Genomic DNA, 21205 nt, shown 5'->3' on the forward strand with positions numbered 1-21205 from the left:
AAATGCACTTAGTGGTTATTGTGATCCTGATTCCATGTACTGCGAAATTTTGCCGTAACAAAATTTCAAGAGCCAGTATATAAATATATAGTAGGTATGTAAACATCAAACAGTTCAAAAAAGCTGACCGTTATTTTAAACGATTACTTTTTTCCAATATGATTTACATGAATAATTTACTATCCTACATATATTCATTCATGCTTTTATATTTAATGTTAAAAATGTTCTTCTACTGTAAGATTAAACATATACTTCTAATTTAAAATTTATAGTTAAAGCAAATACATAACATATAATAACGATCGCAGTTATTTTCAACATACAATTTTCACTTACTTGTTTTCAACCCTCGCCCGACTACACCTTGATAAAAGTATACATTCTACCGAAGTACTTTTGAAAGATCATCTGGAAAATAGGTTTCCTGATAGCTCTGACCAGAGAGTCACAACATTAATTATTACCAACTTAATTGTATAATCAGTTGTACTGCACAAGACAAAGCATATATTTAGTACGTGTCTTTACCAAGCAGAATAAAATACCAGTGCAAAGATAATTATGCATTATATCGTATATTGGTTGTTTATAATTCGTAACTCTTTGCAGCTCGCGAGTGGATCGAATGCACAATAACTGATTCATATAAATATATAAGTATATGTATAAATAAACAAAATCAAACTCAAGCATGACATTAAATTTTGCCTGTTTTCCAAACTTACTATCGTTATTCAATTAAATCAAAATTAGAACAATCAACTGAATTTGAATCATAATGCTTTTGGCGCCATACATGCAGACGACGACGACGAGGAGCTTTTAAGAGCTTTGAAGCAGACGATGCGCTCTTTATTTCTCTCAAAACACGGACATATATTATATATGCAACGCGCATAAGTATATACGCACACACAAATATACGCGCGCACGCATACACGTGTAACTTGAGTGACTGACAGTGACAGGTGAAAGGTAAAAGAGAGTTCGCCGAGCATTATAAAGAAAGAACTCCTCTCTTCTCGCTGGAATACATATACTTATGCCTCAGTCCGCAAGAAAAAAAGGGCCAATAATTATAACCTTCATCCAGCAATCAACATCTGTAGTCCTGGTACTCGGAGCCGCAGCCGAGTTCCCAGGGCTCCTGCAGTAACTTGCTAGTGTCATATATATACATATACACATACACCAACAACGACTCCAAAGACTACTCGTGGTGGCTGTAACATCGAGTGTAGGATGAGCAACGGACAGCTCGAAGCCAACACCGACGATGCCGTCGATCCCCGGGTCCAGGTATAACCTAAACTCTCCTCTGTGCATGCCCCCCCGCCCCCGAGTGTGCGGACTGTCATCCGTAACCCCCTTCTCACTCCCTTCCGCGTTTCTTTCGAGCTTAATTAAGCATAGCCACCCTCAGTGAAGCTTTCACCCTTCTGTCATTTCGGTACTCCCATAGGCCCTTGTTCCTCCCTGCCCTTTGATGTTTCCGAATCAGTCCATATGATGTTCGATCCTCGCTTTTACCCTTATTTTATGACTTTCGCTCTTGCTTCTATAGTATACGTCTTTAAAAGCAGTTACAAGGATCATCAATTTAATAGTTGTCGTCAACGACTGATGCTTGTGACCTAGCTGGCCTACATATATATTTCAATATAATTCGACGTGTAGGAGGCCTACTTTTACTTGCGGCTCTACTTATGTCGTGATGTTATTTTAGAATGTTATATTTTATCTCTATAAATGTTGTTTCACAACAAAGCCCTAAAATTCCTTTTCCAAGAGCTTTTTTCTTGCCAACAACACTTAATTTTTCAGTATTTTTAATATTTCTTTAAGGGCAATGAGGGAACTGAAAGTTAAAGTTAATGAGGATTTTTTATTTTAATGTTTTATATGTATTTTTCTTTTCCGTTATTATGTATGAGACGTTATCGTAAGCTTTGCCAAAGGGTTCTTTGTACCAAAGCAAGCTTATTTTTTTGCAGATTGAACTTGAGAGGCTAAATACTGCAACAGATGACATCAACAAACTTGAAGTTGATTTAGATGTAAGTCCTGAAAATCGCAACAGTTGAGTCTTTAACTGTTATTAAGAATTTAGACATCTGTTAAGATTTAGAACATCAAAAAATATAAGTTTTTTACCAAAAACAAAATGTTTTATCACAGGATGCCAGAGCAACATTTAGGGAGTTGCTATGTGAATCGACTTATAAAATAAACACTTTGGCGAAAAAACTAGGAACTTGTATAGAAAAATCTCGACCTTATTACGATGCTAGGTTTAAAGCAAAAGAGGTAAGAATTTTTGTTTGTTTAAGCATGTAAAATCGTGAACATGAGATATACACGAAAAATATTTTTGCCATTTAGGCTCTCACAGAAACCCAAAAAGCTGCCATTAGATTCGAAAGAGCAAATAGTCAACATGCAGCTGCAAAAGAAATGGTGTATCTAGCAGAAGAAGGATTAAAAACTGAGGGCCGATGTTTTGACCATGCTTGGCAGGTAAATGACATTCAATCTTAAAAATAAAAGTGATAAAACCACTATTTGTTAAATGAAAAATTTTTCATAGTAACTTTTTTTTATCAAAGGTCAAGAGTACATTTATATCCAGATTAAATGTAATGATAAAAAGTATAAAATTTTACAGGAAATGCTGAATCATGCTACCTCCAGGGTTAATGAGTCAGAGCATGAGAGAGCTATTTGTGAAGTAGAACACAGGCGGACAACTTCCTTGTATCATAACGCCGAACATCAAGTTCAAAACTTACAACGAGAACTTAAGCGTGCCATAGCCAAGTCCAGGTAATACTTTGAAAAAAAGGCTCCAATGTAATAGTTTTGCTTGAATTAAAGTGCATAAAGTTTTTTTGATGCTTTTATTATCCGTTTTTATTGGTGTATTTAGAAATTGGAATGATATTAATTTTGTTACGTTGTTGGTTGATTTTAAGTGTGAATGATTTCTCATTTTCTTTCTGTTACTTTTTTCCATCACTTTAGTACACTGGATTGATTTACTTTTACTCAATATTTTATTATTTATTACATAAAAACATCATTACTTTATATTTTCGCACTCAGCGGGAAAATTCATGTTTCTTTGATTGTCTTCATGTTGGCAGTATGGGTGCACGCCGCAGTTTGCTTCTGATAAACAGTATTGCCTACAGACACAACTTGCTCTTGTTGTAAGTAGAATAGAGATTTTTTTATTTTTCACTTTTATGCACTGATTTATCGTTTTTGTATCATTATTAATACTATTATTATTATTATTATTATTATTATTATTATTATTATCATCATTATTATTATTGTTGAAATTGTAAAAAGGTGTAATTTTTTCTTCCCTTCTCAATTGCTTGGTATATAGTACATTTAAAATAAAAATATTGTACATACCGTACATTATTTGTTTAACCCTAAATGCAGATAAATAGTTATTATTAACTTTTCTGATAGGCCTTATTATGAAATGAAAGCACATTTCAATCAAGTATTGGAAGAACAAAAGTTAAAAGTAAGTGCACTTGAAAAGTCAGTTGCAGATGCCAAAATGACGTATGCAGAAGCTTTGAGAAATTTAGAAAGGATAAGTGATGAAATCCATAGAGTAAGTTGATTCATTGAACTGTTTGTGTATGGTGTTAATCATGACAACTAAAACTTTTTTACAGACTAGGCAATGTGATAGTACAAATCATTTTAATAAACAAGTAGGGAATACGAAAAATCCTTCTTCCAATTCATCTAAAAATAATTCAACGGAATCTAGCACTACTGAATCCCCAGATAGTACTGACTACACAAGTGACGAATACTTACGCCTTCCCGAAAGAATTCAGTGTGATCCCAGCTCTGCCTTGCCAAAAGTATGGATGGAATCTTATACTTATAAAAAATTAATTTTTATCTTCTATTGTTTGAAATAAAATTATTTACAGGTGGAAAACAACTCTGAATATCTTGGTAAAAGTACAATAAATATGTCGTTGACTGAGCCTAGACGATACATAAAACGAGATCGGCCTCGAAGTATTGCTACAACTACAACCAAACATATCGCCACTAGTCCAAATCAAACTAATGCCTCTACATCTAATTTTCCCGATATAACACTATCACCCACGGAAAAAAAAGTAAAAATTAAGTTACCCACTGAGGAAAAAGAAAGTAACGGACTACAAAACGGAGAAGAATGGACTGAAATTAATCTAAATAATTCTCCTGATGAGGTCTACTATGATAATGATGTAGACTCGGACGGGGATGACCAGATACCATATAAGCCTCTAGGAACTGACGTAAGTCCAGAGTCGAAGCATGTTACAAACAAATCAAATGAAAAGGTCAGAAATAGAAAGTTGGTATCACAAAAGTCTCTGCCGGCTATGATTGAAAGAAATGATACGAGTCTGAGTGAAGAGAAAAGAGCTCAATTCACGAGTAGTCCAACGTTTAAGAAGAAAGGCAAATTAGATGGTTGTTTGGCTACGTGGATATCACGTAACTCGATAGCTGGTGAAACCAGTACAGACAGTTCCAGTAAATAATTATATTTTAAAATATTTATAATATTTTTTTATTCCTTTGTCATACATTACATATACAATTTTCATTCTAGTGAATTCCAGTAGGAGACAGTCGCTTGATATTCTATGGAATTCTGGGACAGGTGAAAGAGTTAAGGAATTGCTTAACCAAGGCATGATGATGCTTAATATATCAAATTTAACTGAAAGACGCTCAAGCGACTCAAGAATACTAGACGACGAAAAAGAGCGGGCTACAACTGAGAAAACAGAAAAGCCTGAACTGAAAGGCAAAAAAGTCCCAAGTCCTCTGGAAAGGACAATAAATTACTTAAACGCAGAGGACGAAACTTCCGATAGTGAAAGCTTGGCAAGGTAAATACCAAAAAAATTATAAAAAACTATTTTCTTAAAAACATTTTCATAACGTGATTTGGCTTTGTATTATAATTGCTATATTCTTAATCAAATCAATTTTTTAGTGTCGAAATGCTAACTGAAGATCAGATATCGTCGTTGATGATGGAACCTGACATAAATCAAGTGTGTCAGGAAATTTTAGGCACGCCTCTAGTCGAAGTATGTCCATTATTGCAGCAACTTCAGCAGCAATAGTAAAAAAAGGGGTTCAATAATTTTTTACCAAGTACTGGTAAGAGATAGATGAAAGTGTTCAAAACCATACAAATCAGCGTCAAACCAAGTTACGGTACTGTACACCACTAAATGTATAGATATCTCTATGTCTTTGCTTAATCTTCCTTTCAATTCTGATTCCTAATTAATAGGAATTGCTGCTGGTTCTAATTTCTTAGAAATATTGTATTCCAATAATTTACTTTTAAGATTAAGGTAGTCAAAGACGGTGCTAAATATGAGGCATTACTTATACTTTGTTGAATAATTTTTAATTATTTAATGCGCTAATAGTATAAATTTCGTCCCTGGTGCGCATCTTCTCGTTCATGAAGCATGATCACAGATGTGGACGCTATTTTTTCTACCAAAGATGCAGCAAACGTCCAAAGTCGAAATAAATGCCCGAGGTAGAAAATTTTTTTTTCAACAAACACGCAAAGAGATGAATGTCAAATACAAGGAAGCTTTACAATGTTTTTTCACTTTTTTTTTCTTTCTTGATAAGCATTACGTCTCGAGAAGTATTTTGATATTCGTTTACTTGTACTGTAACAAATATCTGTGCGTTTTAATAAGTGACAATGACACAAGTACTACATCACCTTATTGGTTGTGAATATCTGTTGTAGAAAATATTTGTTAAAGATTAATTGTCATTGGCATTTAAAGTCATGTACTTTTTTTTAGAAAAATAACATTCCTACAGTTTTCTTCACGATTTCTCTCCAAGTAATACATTGTTTATGCTTAAAAGTGTTTCAATCACATATACAATGTCCTCAAATTTTGTTTGAGTATGTTGAAAACTAATTTTATCATGTTAAATAACGTATAAAGTTGTATTTAATATTCCTGTAACGGTGATATTTTTCGTTAAATTTTTTTTTTTTTTTTTTTCTTTTAATAAATTATAAGTTATAAAGTAATATAAATTAATAATATAAAAGCAATACAAATGTAATAAAAGTAACTACTCTTACGATATTTCATTTGAAACTAGAGCAACTATAAGTCATCAGTATTATCATCCAATCCACTGTAATGATAGTTTGGTACAATTTTACAAACTCATCCAGCAGAGTAATTCCTGTGATCAAATCTTGAATTGTTATAATGATATTTTCGATTATTCGCTAAATTTTCGTAATTTTACGAATTAAAGGAAAGATGGGTTGTACAAATCAAAGATCATCACTTTATTTAAATATATCATCCTACCGTCGTGCTAATGTATGCTGGCAATGTGTATTATAGATCGAATTAGTTGAAGAGGTACAAAGTGCTTCAGAAAATATAAATTTTTTACAAGTAAATTTAAGGGCTAAAGAAAGAATAAAGTCATAAAAAACTGTTAGTTAATAATACTTTTAACTCTAAACTACGAAATCTAGTTGCCAATAAAAAGTTTTTGTTGTACAATGTGTAATATATATCATTACATAGTTTTAAATTGATGAGCATGTTATTTTATTATAAATGTGCATTAGCACTAACACACGTATGGATAATTTTCGGTTCAAGTAAAGAAAATTATCGTACAAATACTAGTAGAGTTATTATTGCCTTAAAATTAAATGTCTAGCCAACAAATTCGGAAAGTTGATATGAAACGAAAAATAATCGTTTAGTTTTCTTTGCATATATTGCTAAAGAATAAATGGTTGAAAAGTAAAAATGGTTCAAATTCATTGTGAAACTTGAAAATTTTATTTATTGAATAAAAATTCTTTGAAATCATTGACATGAAAACCATTGTCGCCTCTATGCAATCGTGTGAATAAAAATTTAATAAGATCCAACATCTCTAAATTACGAATGCATACGATTTCAAAAGTAGGAAAGTTAATGTGGATGTATTATACTGTATATGTATTTGTATCATGTATATAACACGCAATTACCTTTTATTAAAACATTAACGATAATATACAAATGTCTTTCATTAATGAAACCTACATCTATAATAAAGTTACATATAAATTTCGTTATAATAAATATTTTAAAATCATTGCACCGGTTATTTTTAATACATTAAGGATTAATTAATTAAATTATTATTTCAATTATTTTTTCTTATGAAAATATAGTGCTCTTGAATTTAATATTTTTCATTCCAAAAGCATCATACAGAAAATATTTTTCTTTACGCAGAATTCCGAATCACATTGGTTTTTACGGAGAACTCAAACACATCTAGACTTAAAGTAGATACTAAAAGTAACTCACCTGCCTTTTTTGTTTTTTATTTATTTTTTACTGGATACTTAGAGTACAATAATTAATGATAAAGAAGTATCATGCATATCTGAACGTGTATCTATAATATACTATACTAGTATACAATAATATACTTACTTCTTCAAGCTGATTCAGAGGTGAATTATTTATTATACATGATGAATTTATATTTTAATACTTGATAAAAAAAAGTATCCAATTTATTATTGAATATAAAAAATAAATTTCTTTGTTATTTATTTTCGGATACATTAAACGTCCTGCAGATATTGCACGACATTACAATGTCTATAACTGTGCTGGTTTAGAAAAAGTGCCCATAAAGTACACGAGCTTCGGGATGTAAGTATGATACGAGAGGCGATTAAAAAAATTTGTATTTATTCATAAAAAATGTAATTTTTTTTTTTTTTTTTTTTTTTAATCGAAAATATTCTTTCATCATAGAAAACTTGGTGTTTTCCTTCAGAATAAGTATTGTTTCTTTGCTTAAAAATTTCAAGATAACATGAAATAAAGTGTATGATTATAATCCAAATAGAAAGGAGTGTCACCAAGGTAAAATGGAAAAATATATTTAGTGTTAGCTCACAATAAATTGTTGGACAAAAAATGTAAATAAATGGTCGAGTCCTTTTTTTTTTTTTTTTTAATTCAGCCGTACTTTAATTTTTAGTTGATATTTTTGCCAGTTATCGATGTCTTGTATGGAAGGTCGGATATGAATAATTTGACAATAATTACATCGAAAGAGTAGACAATTTTTTTTTTTTTTCATTCAAGAATGATTGTACAATACGTTGTATGATTGCGTAAAAAAACATTTACAGATTATAATTACAAAAAAACGGCTGTACTGAATCGGGAGGCCAGATTTATTTACTTCAACCTAATCCTCGAGTGAAACTTACTTGACTGCATGTTCAACGTATTAGTTTGGGAATACTTTTAATTCCGTAAGGAGTCACCAATGCTGGTTGCACGTGTGATTTCCAAGTTCTGTGTTGCGGACGAAAGTTAACGAACACTCGGTGCAATGGTAGGTGTGTACGCAGCCGATGTGCTTCGTTAGATAACTTTTACGAGCAAAGGTTTTTAAACACTCGAAGCAGCTGTATGGCTTGATGTTCTCATGAATTACGCGCTCGTGCCTCGTTAAACTGCTCTTGTCGATGAAACGTTTTGAACACAATTGACAACCGTAGAGCCTATCACCCGTGTGGACCCGTTCGTGCCTCATTAGATTGGATTTATCAACGAATCGTTTTGAACACAATTGACAACCGTAGAGCCTATCACCCGCGTGGACCCGTTCGTGCCTCGTCAGATTGGATTTATCAACGAATCGTTTTGAACACGATTTGCACCCGTAGGGCTTATCGCCCGTGTGAACTCGCTCGTGCACCGTGAGATTTTTTTTTTCAGCAAAACTTTTGAAACAAAATTGGCACTTGTACGGCTTCACACCGGTGTGGATGCGTTCGTGATTAGCTAGATGGTGTTTTCGGGTGAAACTCTTCAAACATAGCTGGCACTTGTACGGCTTATCAAACGCGTGGAGTTGCTTATTGTGCTCCGTAAGATTGGATTTTTTGGTAAAGGTTGTCGAGCACAGTTTATCGCCAGTGTGTACCTGCTCGTGCACATCTGTTGGATGGCATTTTCGGATACAACTTTTCGAACACGATTTCCAGTTGCAAGGCTTCACCTCCGCGTGAGTCCTCTTATCCGAGGAAGCCTTGTAACGTACCGTACAACAGTGCGACTCACCACAAGTGGGAATAATATGCTGGTGCACCTCGATAGCATTAGTTGTTTGGCAAGTTTTACCACCTACGTCACAAAAATAAGAACTACTGCTAGTCCCAGCCATACTCACGAACAACATTGTACACCAAAGTTGACACTGGGTATTGGTGCTTATAGGTGCTAGTTGGGACACGAGTTGCGATTCAATTAGATCGAGTAGGTACGTGGTAGCTTCGGTCTTGTTAATGATTTTTTAATGTCGAAACGTTTCAACTGCCACACAGTTCCATGTCGATATCAGTTGGCTTTGTACGAGTTCTTTGTCCGTGAAACACGTATTATAGATAGTAGGCAAATTTTCTTCTGTTTTACAAATTACACAGAACCACAAAAAAAAAAAAAAGTGGAAGTGGGTCCCTTTCAGCAACAATGCATTTCTTATGTATTTTGAGGCGATGACTTCATTCCCATTGTCTAAATTGTTCTATCACATCACAATTCTTTTTTGTTAACGAAAAACGTGTCCATAAGCGGTAATGCTTTTATTTCAGTAATTAAAGTAGTCCCCATGTTAACAAGTGTAAAAAATTGTGATGTGATAGAGCAATTTAGACAATGGGAATGAAGTCAGCGCCTCAAAATACATAAGAAATGCATTGTTGCTGAAAGGGACCCTTCCACTTATTTTTTTTTGTGGTCCTTTGTTATCATTTGTCGAATGATTATGTGTGTGTGCTTGTATCACTAAACGAAAACTTACCCTATACATTTTAAACTTTCTAAGCGCTAGACATTATTAGAACTCGTTATGTTTTTTTTTTTTGAGAACAATTTTCACGGACAAATAATTATGACTTTTACTTGAGTAACGAACGTTTTCTCGTGTCTCAGCAAAATGCAAATATCTTTTTTGAGACGCTTTTCTTATTCCAGTGGAGTTGCAACTTACGTAAAAAGAAAAAATAGTAACATTGAATATTATTTCGTTAGATAAAATAAAATCTTCGTAAATGTTTAATGATTTGGGATATTCATGCATATCATAAGCCATATATAAATATAAGATGTTTAAGTTTGGGGAAAGCCAGGCAGGTTTTCCGAGCAGCTGATACTTGTGAAAAACTATTATAAAAAACTGTAAAAAATGATAAAAACGTTACAATTTTAAAGGCAACGCTGCCAAGAAGCATTAGTTAAACGCTGCCTGACTTTGTCTGTATTAAAATCTATTATTCGCTCATGATCAAAATTTTTCTCATCGTAAGGAATTTACGAAACTCTCGGAGATAATATTTTATGTTACTACATCTTTTTAAATACGTTGTATTTGTTAAACCTCGTAAATTTTTATAGTCTCATTTGTAAGTAAATAGTTAGTTTTGAGAATACTATGTTATCAAAATTGTTAAAGAACAATGAACATACGTATATGATACCTATTAAAACGTTGTACGTTTATTTAATTTCAACAGCATTGCATGAAACCATTATTTCGTCATTGATGATATAATATTATGTTCTCTCGTTATTTCTTCGTGTACAAGACCTCTCGTTTATTAACAAGAAGAACAGCAACTAAAAAAAGCACTATATCAATAATAAAATGATATCCTTTTCGTGCAATCACACATGAAACAAATCCTTCCCCATTATTTGGTACCAAAGTGCTCACCTTCAAGGAAGAGCACAAGTTTTCTGTGTTTTGAATCAATGCATTGTCCGTTAATAAAAAATCATACTGCCACCATAGAAAAACTACAAATTTCAAATAAATTGAAAAAATATCCATATTTAAGTATATCATACTGACACACACTTGCGTAAAAATTGTGAAATGAATATTCTGAGTTAATGTTTGTAACGTGGTTATTATTATTAATAAAAACGACACACAAGTAAGTTGTAATACTTATTTAATTTTTAATACTTGTAAAATTTCAAAGCTACCGGATTATTGTTTAACGAATACACCAAAATGGGTCTAGACTAAAATTAATAAAATAATTCGAATTTGAGACCAATTTGACGATGATTTTAAATTGTACAAAAAGTTAATTTTAACAAAATGGTAATTTGTTTTTGAGGAAGACTATTTAAAAATTTTTTTTTTTTTCGTCAAACACCTAGAAACTAATTATAGTGTTATGTATTTTTTAAACTTATGTAAAAAAATCAAATGCTTTATTAACATCGTCGACGATTTATATTTATTGATTCTTAGAACTATAGCATGATATGCCGAAAAATAATTTTTTTGAGTATATTTTAATTGCTTCACTTGATAAAAAAAATTAAAAAATTTTTAGTAAAGATATTAGCACGAAAGACAAAGACTTTTTTTCCAGTAACATTTTTACTTGGATTTAGTTATTATTGTTAAATACGGAATTTACTAATAATTCAAAATTTCATGGTATTTTTTTTTTTTTTTTTTTTTTTTTTTTTTTTTTTTAAGAGAGCAACAAGCAGCTCAAGTTAGGTACACACATTTATGTCAGGTTAGATAGGTTGTCTTAAGATTTGGGCTGTCATTATTATAGTTAGTGAGATTTTTTAATTAAAATATTACTAAGTATGTGACTTTTGTCATTAGCAATTTAAAAATCAATTTATAATTCACTGTCAAATACGGTGAAATAAATATATATATTAATCAACTCGTGAAATTAAACTTGAAAATAATTTGTGACACATATTTCAAGTATGTCATCGAAATCTGAAGTTACATTAGAACATTTTTACATTTTTAACAGCACTTATGCAAAAAGAGAAGGAGAGGTGAGACATTGATTGAATTGTTACTTTTCAGACTCAAATACTCAAATTTTTTTTGTCCTAGGAGAAAAACAAAATCTTGTATTATTATCCATCAAAAACAGACATCGACAGTCAAATAAAAAATATTGGTCTCAGCGAAGCAATAATAAAATTTACTGAGTATGCTATTTATATTTTCATTATTTCGTTTTAAGTTGCTTGACCAATGTAAAATTGTTATTACTAGGTCATTCAATCCAGGACAGACATGTGATTATTGTCACACTCATAAGACTCGTCAAATTTATTACCAGCCAGAACTCAATTTTTGGTTTGTTATGGTGTGAATTTTTTGTTTCTTACAATAGTACCAAATATTTTCTTGGCTAAAAATTTTAATTAAATATTGAAATCCTTCAAGATTGTTGGAGTTCCATATGTGACCAAAGAAAAAGATGGCAATGAATACCCAGAGTATCAAAATGATCAGGTGTCAAATGCCGTTTGTCAAGCAATTCTAAAACAAATGTACACAATTTTTCGTCTGTTTATGGGTTCATTTGAAACTATTCTTAATGAACCTGATGCTGGATCTGTAACTCTACTTAAGCATAAATTAGATCATTTTTATTCGCGAGTGAGTTTTCGACTCATTTTCAAGGTGTTTTAATTTATGTTGTGATTTTTTTCTGTAAACTGTACAAAAACGTTTTTACTTGCAGTATCTGTTATCAATTAAATTAAGCAACAGTGATATTTTGGATATCTTTCAAGGCTTGCAGTTTTTACCTTTGGATAAACTTACATTTCTACGTGTTCAGAGTTTTATGAATCTTGTAGAAGCAACTTATCCTCAAGTAAAATACACTGCATTTCTATACAATGATCAAGTAGTATGGTAATAATTTTTCACTTGGATTTTATTGTTATTTTTGTCTATCATTTTTATGGCTTTGCATCACCATAAAATCTTTTCTTTTTTTTTTTTTTTCTTTCTTTGTTTCCACAGGAGTGGTTTGGAACCTGAAGATATGCAAGTTGTTTATAACTACTTAATAAGTACACTATTACCGGCACATTTAGAAAAAGAATCAGATGGTGGCTCTGTACCTCGAAACGCATCATCGCCATTTACTTCTTTTCATTATGGAAAGTAAGAACGTTTTCCAATAAAGTTATAACGCACCTATTTTCCAACTATGTATACCGATGCAATAATTTTTGATCCCCATATAGATTCGTTACTGGTCCCTCAAGTAGTAATGATTTCAAAAAATTGCCTCAAGTATTCATAAATTATTCAACAAAACCTACAAGTCTATATTTAATAGTTTACCGTGCACTGAGTGCCACAGTATGTTTATTTGTTGACAGTATGTATTCTCATGCCCTTATTTTGCCTTAACAATAATGATCGTTGATAAAATTAAAAATGTCTTTTTAGACACAAACACGCCTTATGTAAGTTTGGACAATTTTCTCGGTGTTCGATTGACACCACTAGTAAATGCAATAGCAGAACAATGCACCAAACAGGTGTCTTCTACAGATTCTAGTGCCAAGTATCTGTACTTTAACAAATTAAATTTGGCTTACAAGAGCACAATACATGGTGACAATAAACGTTTTTCAAACGCTGTAACTACTCCAGAAGTTTTGAGGATCATAACTGATATATACAGTGATACCAGCAGGTCAATGAGATAACTATTAATCCAATAGATGATTTTTTTTCTACAACTCATAATCATATTTTCAGATTAAAAGAAGCTGGTGAAATCGTTATAAAGACTATGAGTGATTATTGGATTGTAGCCAAGCTATCCAACCTACGAGAATTCTTCGTTATTTTGCAACAAAAAAACGCTAGTATCATTGAAATTGATGGTAATTGTCAAGTTAACAAAAATAACATTTTATGAATAAATAACTGTGTGGAATTTTTTTTTGCTTTGCAGACGAAGTTAAAAGATTGTGTGAGCAACAACTGAGAAACATTTTTTTCCACTAAATCGAGGCAGTAGAGAAACAAAGCTCTCTATTGTAAAACAACAACAGATTTTTAGATCGTCATTCCTCAACCAACAATACGCCTTTTCTATTTTCATTGAGTTAATTTTGATAAATAACAAACATTGTGGTATTAATGGCTGCTTGATGATGCAGTTAATGAATCCTATGTTGAAGAGTTTTGTTTGTAAAAAGTTTTATGCATATATTTCATAGTCATTAGCTAATTATACACATAAATTTAAATTATCTATAAGATATAACATATGTTATGAAAATTGTACATAATTATTTATACATCACTGTGAAGAAAAGTGTTGAAAACTATTTTATAAAAATACATTATGATTTATACAGTATAAACGAAATGCATTATCAATCCAACAATTTTACTCCGACTTTTCTTCTTCATCGTCGTCAACAATCTGTTCCTGCTTAGGTTTAATATTTGAAAACTTTTTAAATTTAGCTACATAGAAGCCATCCATGTTGTGTGTGTGAGGATAAAATCGTTTAGTTAACTTTAATGAGGGATGGAATCTGTGCTCTCTGTAATTCGTAAAACCATCAGCTCCGAATTTCAATTCCGTGTCGACCAATTTGACATCACGTTTTTTTAGTGCGTAATCAACAATCCACTCGTTTTCCTCTGGAAGTATGGAACAAGTCGAGTACACAACGACACCTCCAGTACTGGAACGCGCATTAACGCTATCAATTGCAGCTAATAACAATTCTCGTTGCAAAGTACAGCACCTTTGGACATCTATTTCGTCCTTGTTTGTTTTAACGCTAGGATCTTTTGCAACTACTCCAGTACCTGTACAAGGAGCGTCTAGAAGTACTCTGTCAAATCCTTTGTACACCTGTAAAAACGAAATCAATGATTAATTTGCAAGACAAGGTTTTGATAAAAACATTCCATCAAGTAAATTTACAACTTTTAATCCCTAAGTTGTATCATCTTTATTATTTAAAAAATAACGGAAATAACTCTCACCTTGGGTATTTTTCTGCCATCATAAGTAGTAATGACGCTGTTATTAATGCCCAATCTGTGGAAGTTGCCAACTACAGCTTTAATCCTCTCCTTATTTACATCGTTGGAAAAAAGCTTGCCAGTGTTTCTCATGAGCGCAGCGATGTGCGAAGATTTACCACCCGGTGCGGCACACATATCGAGAATCGTTTCATTGAGCTTGGGATCAAGTGCCATTACAGGAAGAAGACTGGAAGCTCCTTGTAAGATGTAATGCCCGGCCAAGTATTCAGGTGTGGCTCCCATGGGTACTTGCGAGGAGTAAACGACTATTCCAATGTTTGTCCACTTTCCTAGCGAATCCAAGTTTACACCTCTGTTTCTCAAGGCTGTCATTAAATCGCCGCGACGAGTTTTCAAAGTGTTTGTGCGAATGGTCATTGGCCTTTGTACTTCACTGGCTTCTAAATATTCTAGTAATTCGCTCAACGGAAACATTTGCATCAATTTGTTCATTAAAAACTCGTTGTAACTAAAGTATGTACATAAATCTTTTTTAAGCAAATCCACATACTCGGTACGAGATCTACAAGGGACAAAATTTTTAAAAAATCATTGAAATTTTCAGCACTACATTATTATTTTATTTTTTCTTTCTCATACCTATCTGGTTGACGTAACTTTTTAAAGTCTGATAATACTCTAAGAACATCTTGTATTCGCTCTTGCACATCTTTTAGGCTCACAGGATTTTCAAGCTCTTCTTGAGTGGGAAATTCAAATCGTTCTTGGTGAGACATGCTCTCGCTCATTTCAGCTTTTTCTAATTTTCTAAAACAAGTATTTTTATAAATTGATGATCGTTATAATAAGAAAACAGTGATAATATTTCATAACAAAGAAATTTCACTCACTTTTCCTGTTCTTGTTTTTTTTTCAGTCTCTTGTTAGCTTTCTCTATAGGCAGTAGATCATTGTCTTGATCGTCATCTTCCTCGTCACTATTACTGTCCTCACTATCATCAAAATCGTCTTTTAGGATTGCATCACTATCATCACTGTCATTATACACATCTTCTTCTTCTCCACTATTATCACTGCCATCACAATCATTTTCGTCTTCATCCTTTCTGCTACTTCTGTCGCTTTCTTCTTCATCCACAGATTCTCCCTGTATTGGTGAATATTTCTAATTAATCTATCTTTTTCTTAGGCTGTGCAATTTACAATCGAAATAGTGCACATTTTAAAATTTTTTCATACTTACATCTGTTTCTTCTTGCTCTTCTTCATCTTCACTTGCATCATCATCAGAACCTGTCGACAATTTATTTAAAACTTTCTTATTTTTTTTACTTGTAGCTTTGGACAGACCGTTCTTTTTTTTTGCTTGTTGTTTATTCAGCTTTTGAAATCCTTGATGCTTGTTTCCGTTCATTTGAGTAGTTTTACCAGTTTTAAGTGATTTTTCATTTAATTTTTCTGAGTTAGCTAGAACCTTAATGGACTTTACTTTTACTTTCTGCAAGTAAGTACATGAAAAATAAGTCAAATAGTACATTTTTGATTTATTGAGTAAGACTAGGATGAAAAAAACTTACGCTGTCATGAACCGCAGATTTCAACTTATTTTTCTTTTTTCCATTTTTTGGAGCTGATTGATCTTCTTCGAAGAGCTTTAATTTGTTAGTTTGTGGCTGCACAGAGTCCTTCAACTTTTTCTTCTCTGGTTGCAGCTCGCCGTCGGCAACATTGGATTTCCTTTTTTTTTTATTCACCACAACTTGCACCACGTTTTCGTTTTCAATACGACGCACTTCAACGTCTCCCTTTACTTTACGGTTCTCCTTTTTTTGCAGAGTACTTTTCTTCTGTTCTTTTTTAAGCAACCTTTTCTTTGCCCTCTTGGCCTGTCTGTGGCTCAATTTACCCTGTTTTTGATCTGTAAATACCGTTCAAATGCAATTTACGGATATTAAGGTGATTCATAATTAACATTTTCACTAAACTGACCTTCAGGGTCTCCTGGAACAAGTATTTCGGGCTGTTTTTTTAATTTTTCCTTGCGCCTCGAGGTTTTCGTCACCGGTTTGTCGTCGTACTTGGCTTTCCTTCCCATTTTAAAATTAATTTAACTAAAGAGACCAATTAATTACAAGATTTAAAATTCGCTTATATTTCAAGAAAAAAACGTGTGTTTTCTCTACGAAGACAAATCAACGTGACATTTTTTACTTTAATACATGTCGCGCACTAACCTACAAACGCGCTTAATCCACTATCCTGCGGTACAGCAGAGCACAATATGCAGCACATGTGCACTTTTGAAAAAATTATGAAATGAAACTTGAGAGCACATGTACATGAATATATGATTATATGTGTGTGTGAGTAAGCTAGTCATCATTGTCATCAACTCATCAGTCACTGACTGTCATCAGGTCATTTCGGTATCAAAACCAATTTTTAGACGTCAGCCAACCTAGTCCTTTTCTTTTGTTAGGTATAGAATAGATGTAAATAATTAGATTAATTTTCATAAACAACACTAAATTAATTACATCATTTTAATGAGAGCATGTTTTCTGCATTGAAAATTATATAACAAAGAAATCTTAAAGACATGTGCATATACCATTTGATATGACTGTAAAGATTTTAAATAAGTAATTTTTGAAACTAGTTTGTTCTTGGATATTTGTAAAACTTTCTGTTTAAATATGTAGGTATACAGAAAAAGAATACTCTTTACTGATAAACTTATTCGAGCAAATATTAATGATTTATGATTGTGATACAGCTTCACAAATGTCTCAAAATTTTTTAAGTGAAAGTTATTTATTTTACTTGATTTCGTATGAAACAATGTACTTAAACGTTGTTTTAATGATAGTTTAAGTACGGAACTAATAAATTACAAAGTACAGTAGTGACACTTACTCAAAATAACGACAGTGTCAGTGTTCAGTAAAAATCAAGAAATTAGTACCACTACCAGTTATTTAAATATTTGATGACCAAATATTGCAAAGACCAATATGTTCAAAAAAATATGTAGATCAAAAGCCTCCAGCATAATTAGACATGAAAAATGAAACATAATAATATGTATGAATTAAGTAAATCTGTGGTTTATTATAATCAAACATGACGATAATACAAAACACCAGAGTTTATCTGGTACAAGGATGTAAAATAGATCCGCACGATCCAAATAATAATCTACTTCAGCTTCTTCTTGGGGCGAATGTTATTTGTGTGTCCGCACTTCTTCTTTCTGCAATTTGTTGCACGTGGATGAAGGCGAGCATAGCACTTGCGGCAGATCATTTTGTCGCAATTGTACTTTTGTGCCAAGATTCTGAGAGTGGGCTCAATAACACCACCCCTGAGACGGAGCACAAGGTGGAGTGTGGACTCTGCAAAATAATGTGGTATCATGCGAACCGTAATAATACATACATGAAACAATATACTCGCTTGAAGACATTTGGAACGGAAAATTTACTCAAGGTTGACAATCACGTTGGTTATAAGTAAAATAAATGCAAATGTTAATTATCGATAGACCAGCTTCGTTACAGGTAATAGGTTATGATAAAACATGAGATTACCTTTTTGGATATTGTAATCGGAAAGAGTGCGGCCATCCTCGAGCTGTTTGCCAGCGAAGATCAACCTCTGCTGGTCGGGTGGAATGCCTTCTTTGTCCTGGATCTTGGCTTTGACATTTTCGATGGTATCAGAAGCCTCAACCTCAAGGGTGATCGTTTTACCCGTGAGGGTTTTTACGAAAATCTGCATCTTCGCTCTTCTGACCTGGAATGATCGATTATAAACAATGGAGACAAATTTTTTTTAGAATACAGATAGAAGTAATTAAAAAGGCAAACACTATATTATATGTAAAAAAAACTAATTAGTACTGCTAACCTAACAGCTAAAGCGTACACGTGTGTAGACAGACACGCAAAGAGCTAAGAACAGGTCTGCAAATCAGTGTGCTGTGACTTAAAAAAAATTTCAATTTACAATCAGCGCCATCTCGCGTTACTGATTTTGAGTTAAAAAGTAACTTTAAAAGTTTTAAAAACTCAGACTCACACTCTCAGAAAATTCTCCGCCAGACAACGCTAAAATGGTAGAACTGCAAAAATATATTTTTTTAACATGCACGCAGCTAATGCACTAACCTAGTGTCCCTAGGAACTAGAAAAATTTCAAAAAATTCACTAGCCTAGTGAAGCTAGGCTTTCTATAAATTTACTGCGAAAAAGCGGAGGGTCTATTGGAGCCGATTTATTAGACCCTACACTCACTTATGGTGTATTCCGCAAATGCTGCCAGCAGTTAAGTTACGTAGGTCATGGTAACGCCGCATGGTCGGGCAGCGCTAGCGTCAACCTGTACTAACTGTCGGTGGGTTCCGCATGTCAACAAACTCCGAAATATCAGATGGCATGGGAGCGAAAACAGTAAAAAATATCAAAGTTTGTTGACATGCGGAACCCACCGACAGTTAGTACAGGTTGACGCTAGCGCTACCCGACCATGCGGCGTTACCACGACCTACGTAACTTAACTGCTGGCAGCATTTGCGGAATACACCCATAGTCCGCAGGCTAAGTATACGTCCTTAACCGCCTTTTTCACTAACGTTTAGAATAATGATTGAGACAATCAATGATTGTATCATGAGTTTTTGTATAAAGTTCAATTTATACAAATAAGTTGGTAAATATAGGCACACATGATTAATATTTAAACATTTTAAGCTGTATAAATATATAACATAGATTCCAAATATGCATTATTACCGCTGGAATATGCTAACAAAACCAAATATCCGTCTTTCTCACCCAGCAAAATAATAGGTATCTGTATAATCCTGTATCAATTTATTGCACACATGCGAAATGTTCAATGACAGTAAACAATGACATAATTTCAAACTTTACTTTTAACTCTTCATTTCACACGTAATTTTTCAATGCAATTGATAAATTATTATTCATACAAAAGTATTAATATTCTTATAGGAGGTCGATTTTCAGGCAAAAGATTATTTGTAAACTTGCCGTAAACAGCACCGCCAATGTCAACTTTTTATTTTCTATCTACACAACTAGTTGCGGCTGGTTTTAGCGTTTCAGATTTCTAAACTAAAAAGTGGCCCTAAAATTCTGAAGGAAAGCTTTAGATATTTTAGGCCCTAGAGCCATGTTGTCAATTATAAACCAGCCGCAACTCATTTCGACGGATACAAAATGAAAATTCAACATTTTCTCTGCTGTTTGCGGCAAGTTTACAATTTATCTATTACTCGAAAGTATAAATATATAGGAGGTCGATATTCGTATAAAACATACACTGCAAACTTGCCGCAAGTAGCACAAACATCGTTAATTATTTATTTTGTATCTATTTCAAGAGTTGCGGCTGGTTTATAAGTGACTAAATGGCTCTAGGGCTAAGCTGCCTAAAGCTCTCCTTCAGAATTTCAGAAGCAATTTTTGGCCAAAAAAATCACGACCGCTAGATGGCGCTGATCCTAATGATTATAACTACTTATAGTAGAGCCATTTAATTAATTATAAACCAGCCGCAACTAATTTCGTGGATACAAAATAAATAGTTAAAGATAATTGTGCTACTTGCGGCAAGTTTGCAGTGTATGTTTTATACGAATATCAACCTCATATATATTTATACTTTTGGGTAATAGATGAATTGTAAACTTGACGCAAACAGTGCAAACAACGTTAACTTTTTATTTTATATTTATGAAATTAGTTGCGGCTGGTTTATGAGTAATTAAATGGCTCTAGGGCTAAGCTGCCTAAAGCTCTCTTTCAGAATTTCAGAAGCAATTTTTGGCCAAAAAAATCACTACCGCAAGATGGCGCTGATCCAAATGATTATTACTACTTGTAGTAGAGCCATTTGATCAATTATCAACCAGCCGCAACTAATTCAGTAAATACAAAATAAAAAGATAACATTGTTTGTGCTCTTTGCGGCAAGTTTGCAGTGTATGTTTTACACCAATATCAACCTCCCTTATATTTACACTTTCGGGTAATAGATAAATTGTAAACTTGAAATTCACTATGAAAATGTACTAGGACTAGTGTCTGCAGCGAAGGGTCTATGGATATTGTCGGTATTGATTAATAGACGCGCCTTTTTGTGCCGACAGTCAACTTACTTACTGAGTGTCGACCGTCGGTAAGATAGAGCACCGATCACACTGAACACATAGGCACCTGACGTACCG

General features: G+C 32.9%; 5 protein-coding genes across 7 annotated transcripts; 2 read left to right on the plus strand and 3 right to left on the minus strand.

The window, feature by feature from the left end:
• Positions 1-955: 955 nt before the first annotated feature.
• Positions 956-5801, plus strand: LOC106643558 (uncharacterized). 2 transcript variants are annotated; one of them, XM_023390889.2, is made up of 11 exons: positions 956-1302; positions 1998-2060; positions 2182-2310; positions 2386-2520; positions 2669-2826; positions 3147-3212; positions 3487-3637; positions 3702-3896; positions 3969-4569; positions 4649-4931; positions 5039-5801. In XM_023390889.2, the coding sequence occupies exons 1-11, from the start codon at positions 1246-1248 to the stop codon at positions 5169-5171; spliced, it is 1971 nt and encodes a 656-aa protein (XP_023246657.2). In that variant the 5' UTR covers positions 956-1245; the 3' UTR covers positions 5172-5801. The 2 variants fall into 2 exon arrangements, with proteins under 2 accessions (XP_023246657.2, XP_089445544.1); XM_089589418.1 differs by lacking the exon at positions 3147-3212 and having other exon boundaries at positions 3702-3929; positions 3978-4569.
• Positions 5802-8173: 2372 nt separating this feature from the next.
• On the minus strand, positions 8174-9410 carry LOC106643556 (uncharacterized). The gene has a single exon (XM_023390888.2). The coding sequence runs from the start codon at positions 9319-9321 to the stop codon at positions 8398-8400; it is 924 nt and encodes a 307-aa protein (XP_023246656.2). The 5' UTR covers positions 9322-9410; the 3' UTR covers positions 8174-8397.
• Positions 9411-11718: 2308 nt separating this feature from the next.
• Ccz1 (vacuolar fusion protein CCZ1) lies at positions 11719-14028 on the plus strand. Its single transcript, XM_014358773.2, has 10 exons — positions 11719-11960; positions 12022-12119; positions 12187-12280; positions 12361-12576; positions 12662-12837; positions 12949-13092; positions 13176-13312; positions 13384-13633; positions 13699-13826; positions 13898-14028. The coding sequence occupies exons 1-10, from the start codon at positions 11886-11888 to the stop codon at positions 13948-13950; spliced, it is 1371 nt and encodes a 456-aa protein (XP_014214259.2). The 5' UTR covers positions 11719-11885; the 3' UTR covers positions 13951-14028.
• Positions 14029-14144: 116 nt separating this feature from the next.
• LOC106643582 (26S rRNA (cytosine-C(5))-methyltransferase nsun-1) lies at positions 14145-17249 on the minus strand. Of its 2 annotated transcripts, XM_089589362.1 has the most exons (8): positions 17187-17249; positions 16942-17063; positions 16530-16870; positions 16196-16450; positions 15843-16099; positions 15592-15759; positions 14950-15514; positions 14145-14815 (listed from the first exon to the last, which is right to left on the minus strand). In XM_089589362.1, the coding sequence occupies exons 2-8, from the start codon at positions 17045-17047 to the stop codon at positions 14339-14341; spliced, it is 2169 nt and encodes a 722-aa protein (XP_089445488.1). In that variant the 5' UTR covers positions 17048-17063; positions 17187-17249; the 3' UTR covers positions 14145-14338. The 2 variants fall into 2 exon arrangements, with proteins under 2 accessions (XP_089445488.1, XP_014214256.2); XM_014358770.2 differs by having other exon boundaries at positions 16942-17239.
• Positions 17250-18037: 788 nt separating this feature from the next.
• LOC106643566 (ubiquitin-ribosomal protein eL40 fusion protein) lies at positions 18038-18944 on the minus strand. Its single transcript, XM_014358738.2, has 3 exons — positions 18862-18944; positions 18543-18747; positions 18038-18347 (listed from the first exon to the last, which is right to left on the minus strand). Exons 2-3 carry the CDS (start codon positions 18730-18732, stop codon positions 18151-18153), a joined length of 387 nt encoding a protein of 128 aa, XP_014214224.1. The 5' UTR covers positions 18733-18747; positions 18862-18944; the 3' UTR covers positions 18038-18150.
• Between the last annotated feature and the right edge of the window lie 2261 nt (positions 18945-21205).

Source organism: Copidosoma floridanum, unplaced genomic scaffold (genome assembly GCF_036245765.1).
Source record: "Copidosoma floridanum isolate Cflo_tuat_1 unplaced genomic scaffold, Cflo_Japanese_pri ptg000009l, whole genome shotgun sequence".
NCBI classification, from domain to species: domain Eukaryota; kingdom Metazoa; phylum Arthropoda; class Insecta; order Hymenoptera; family Encyrtidae; genus Copidosoma; species Copidosoma floridanum.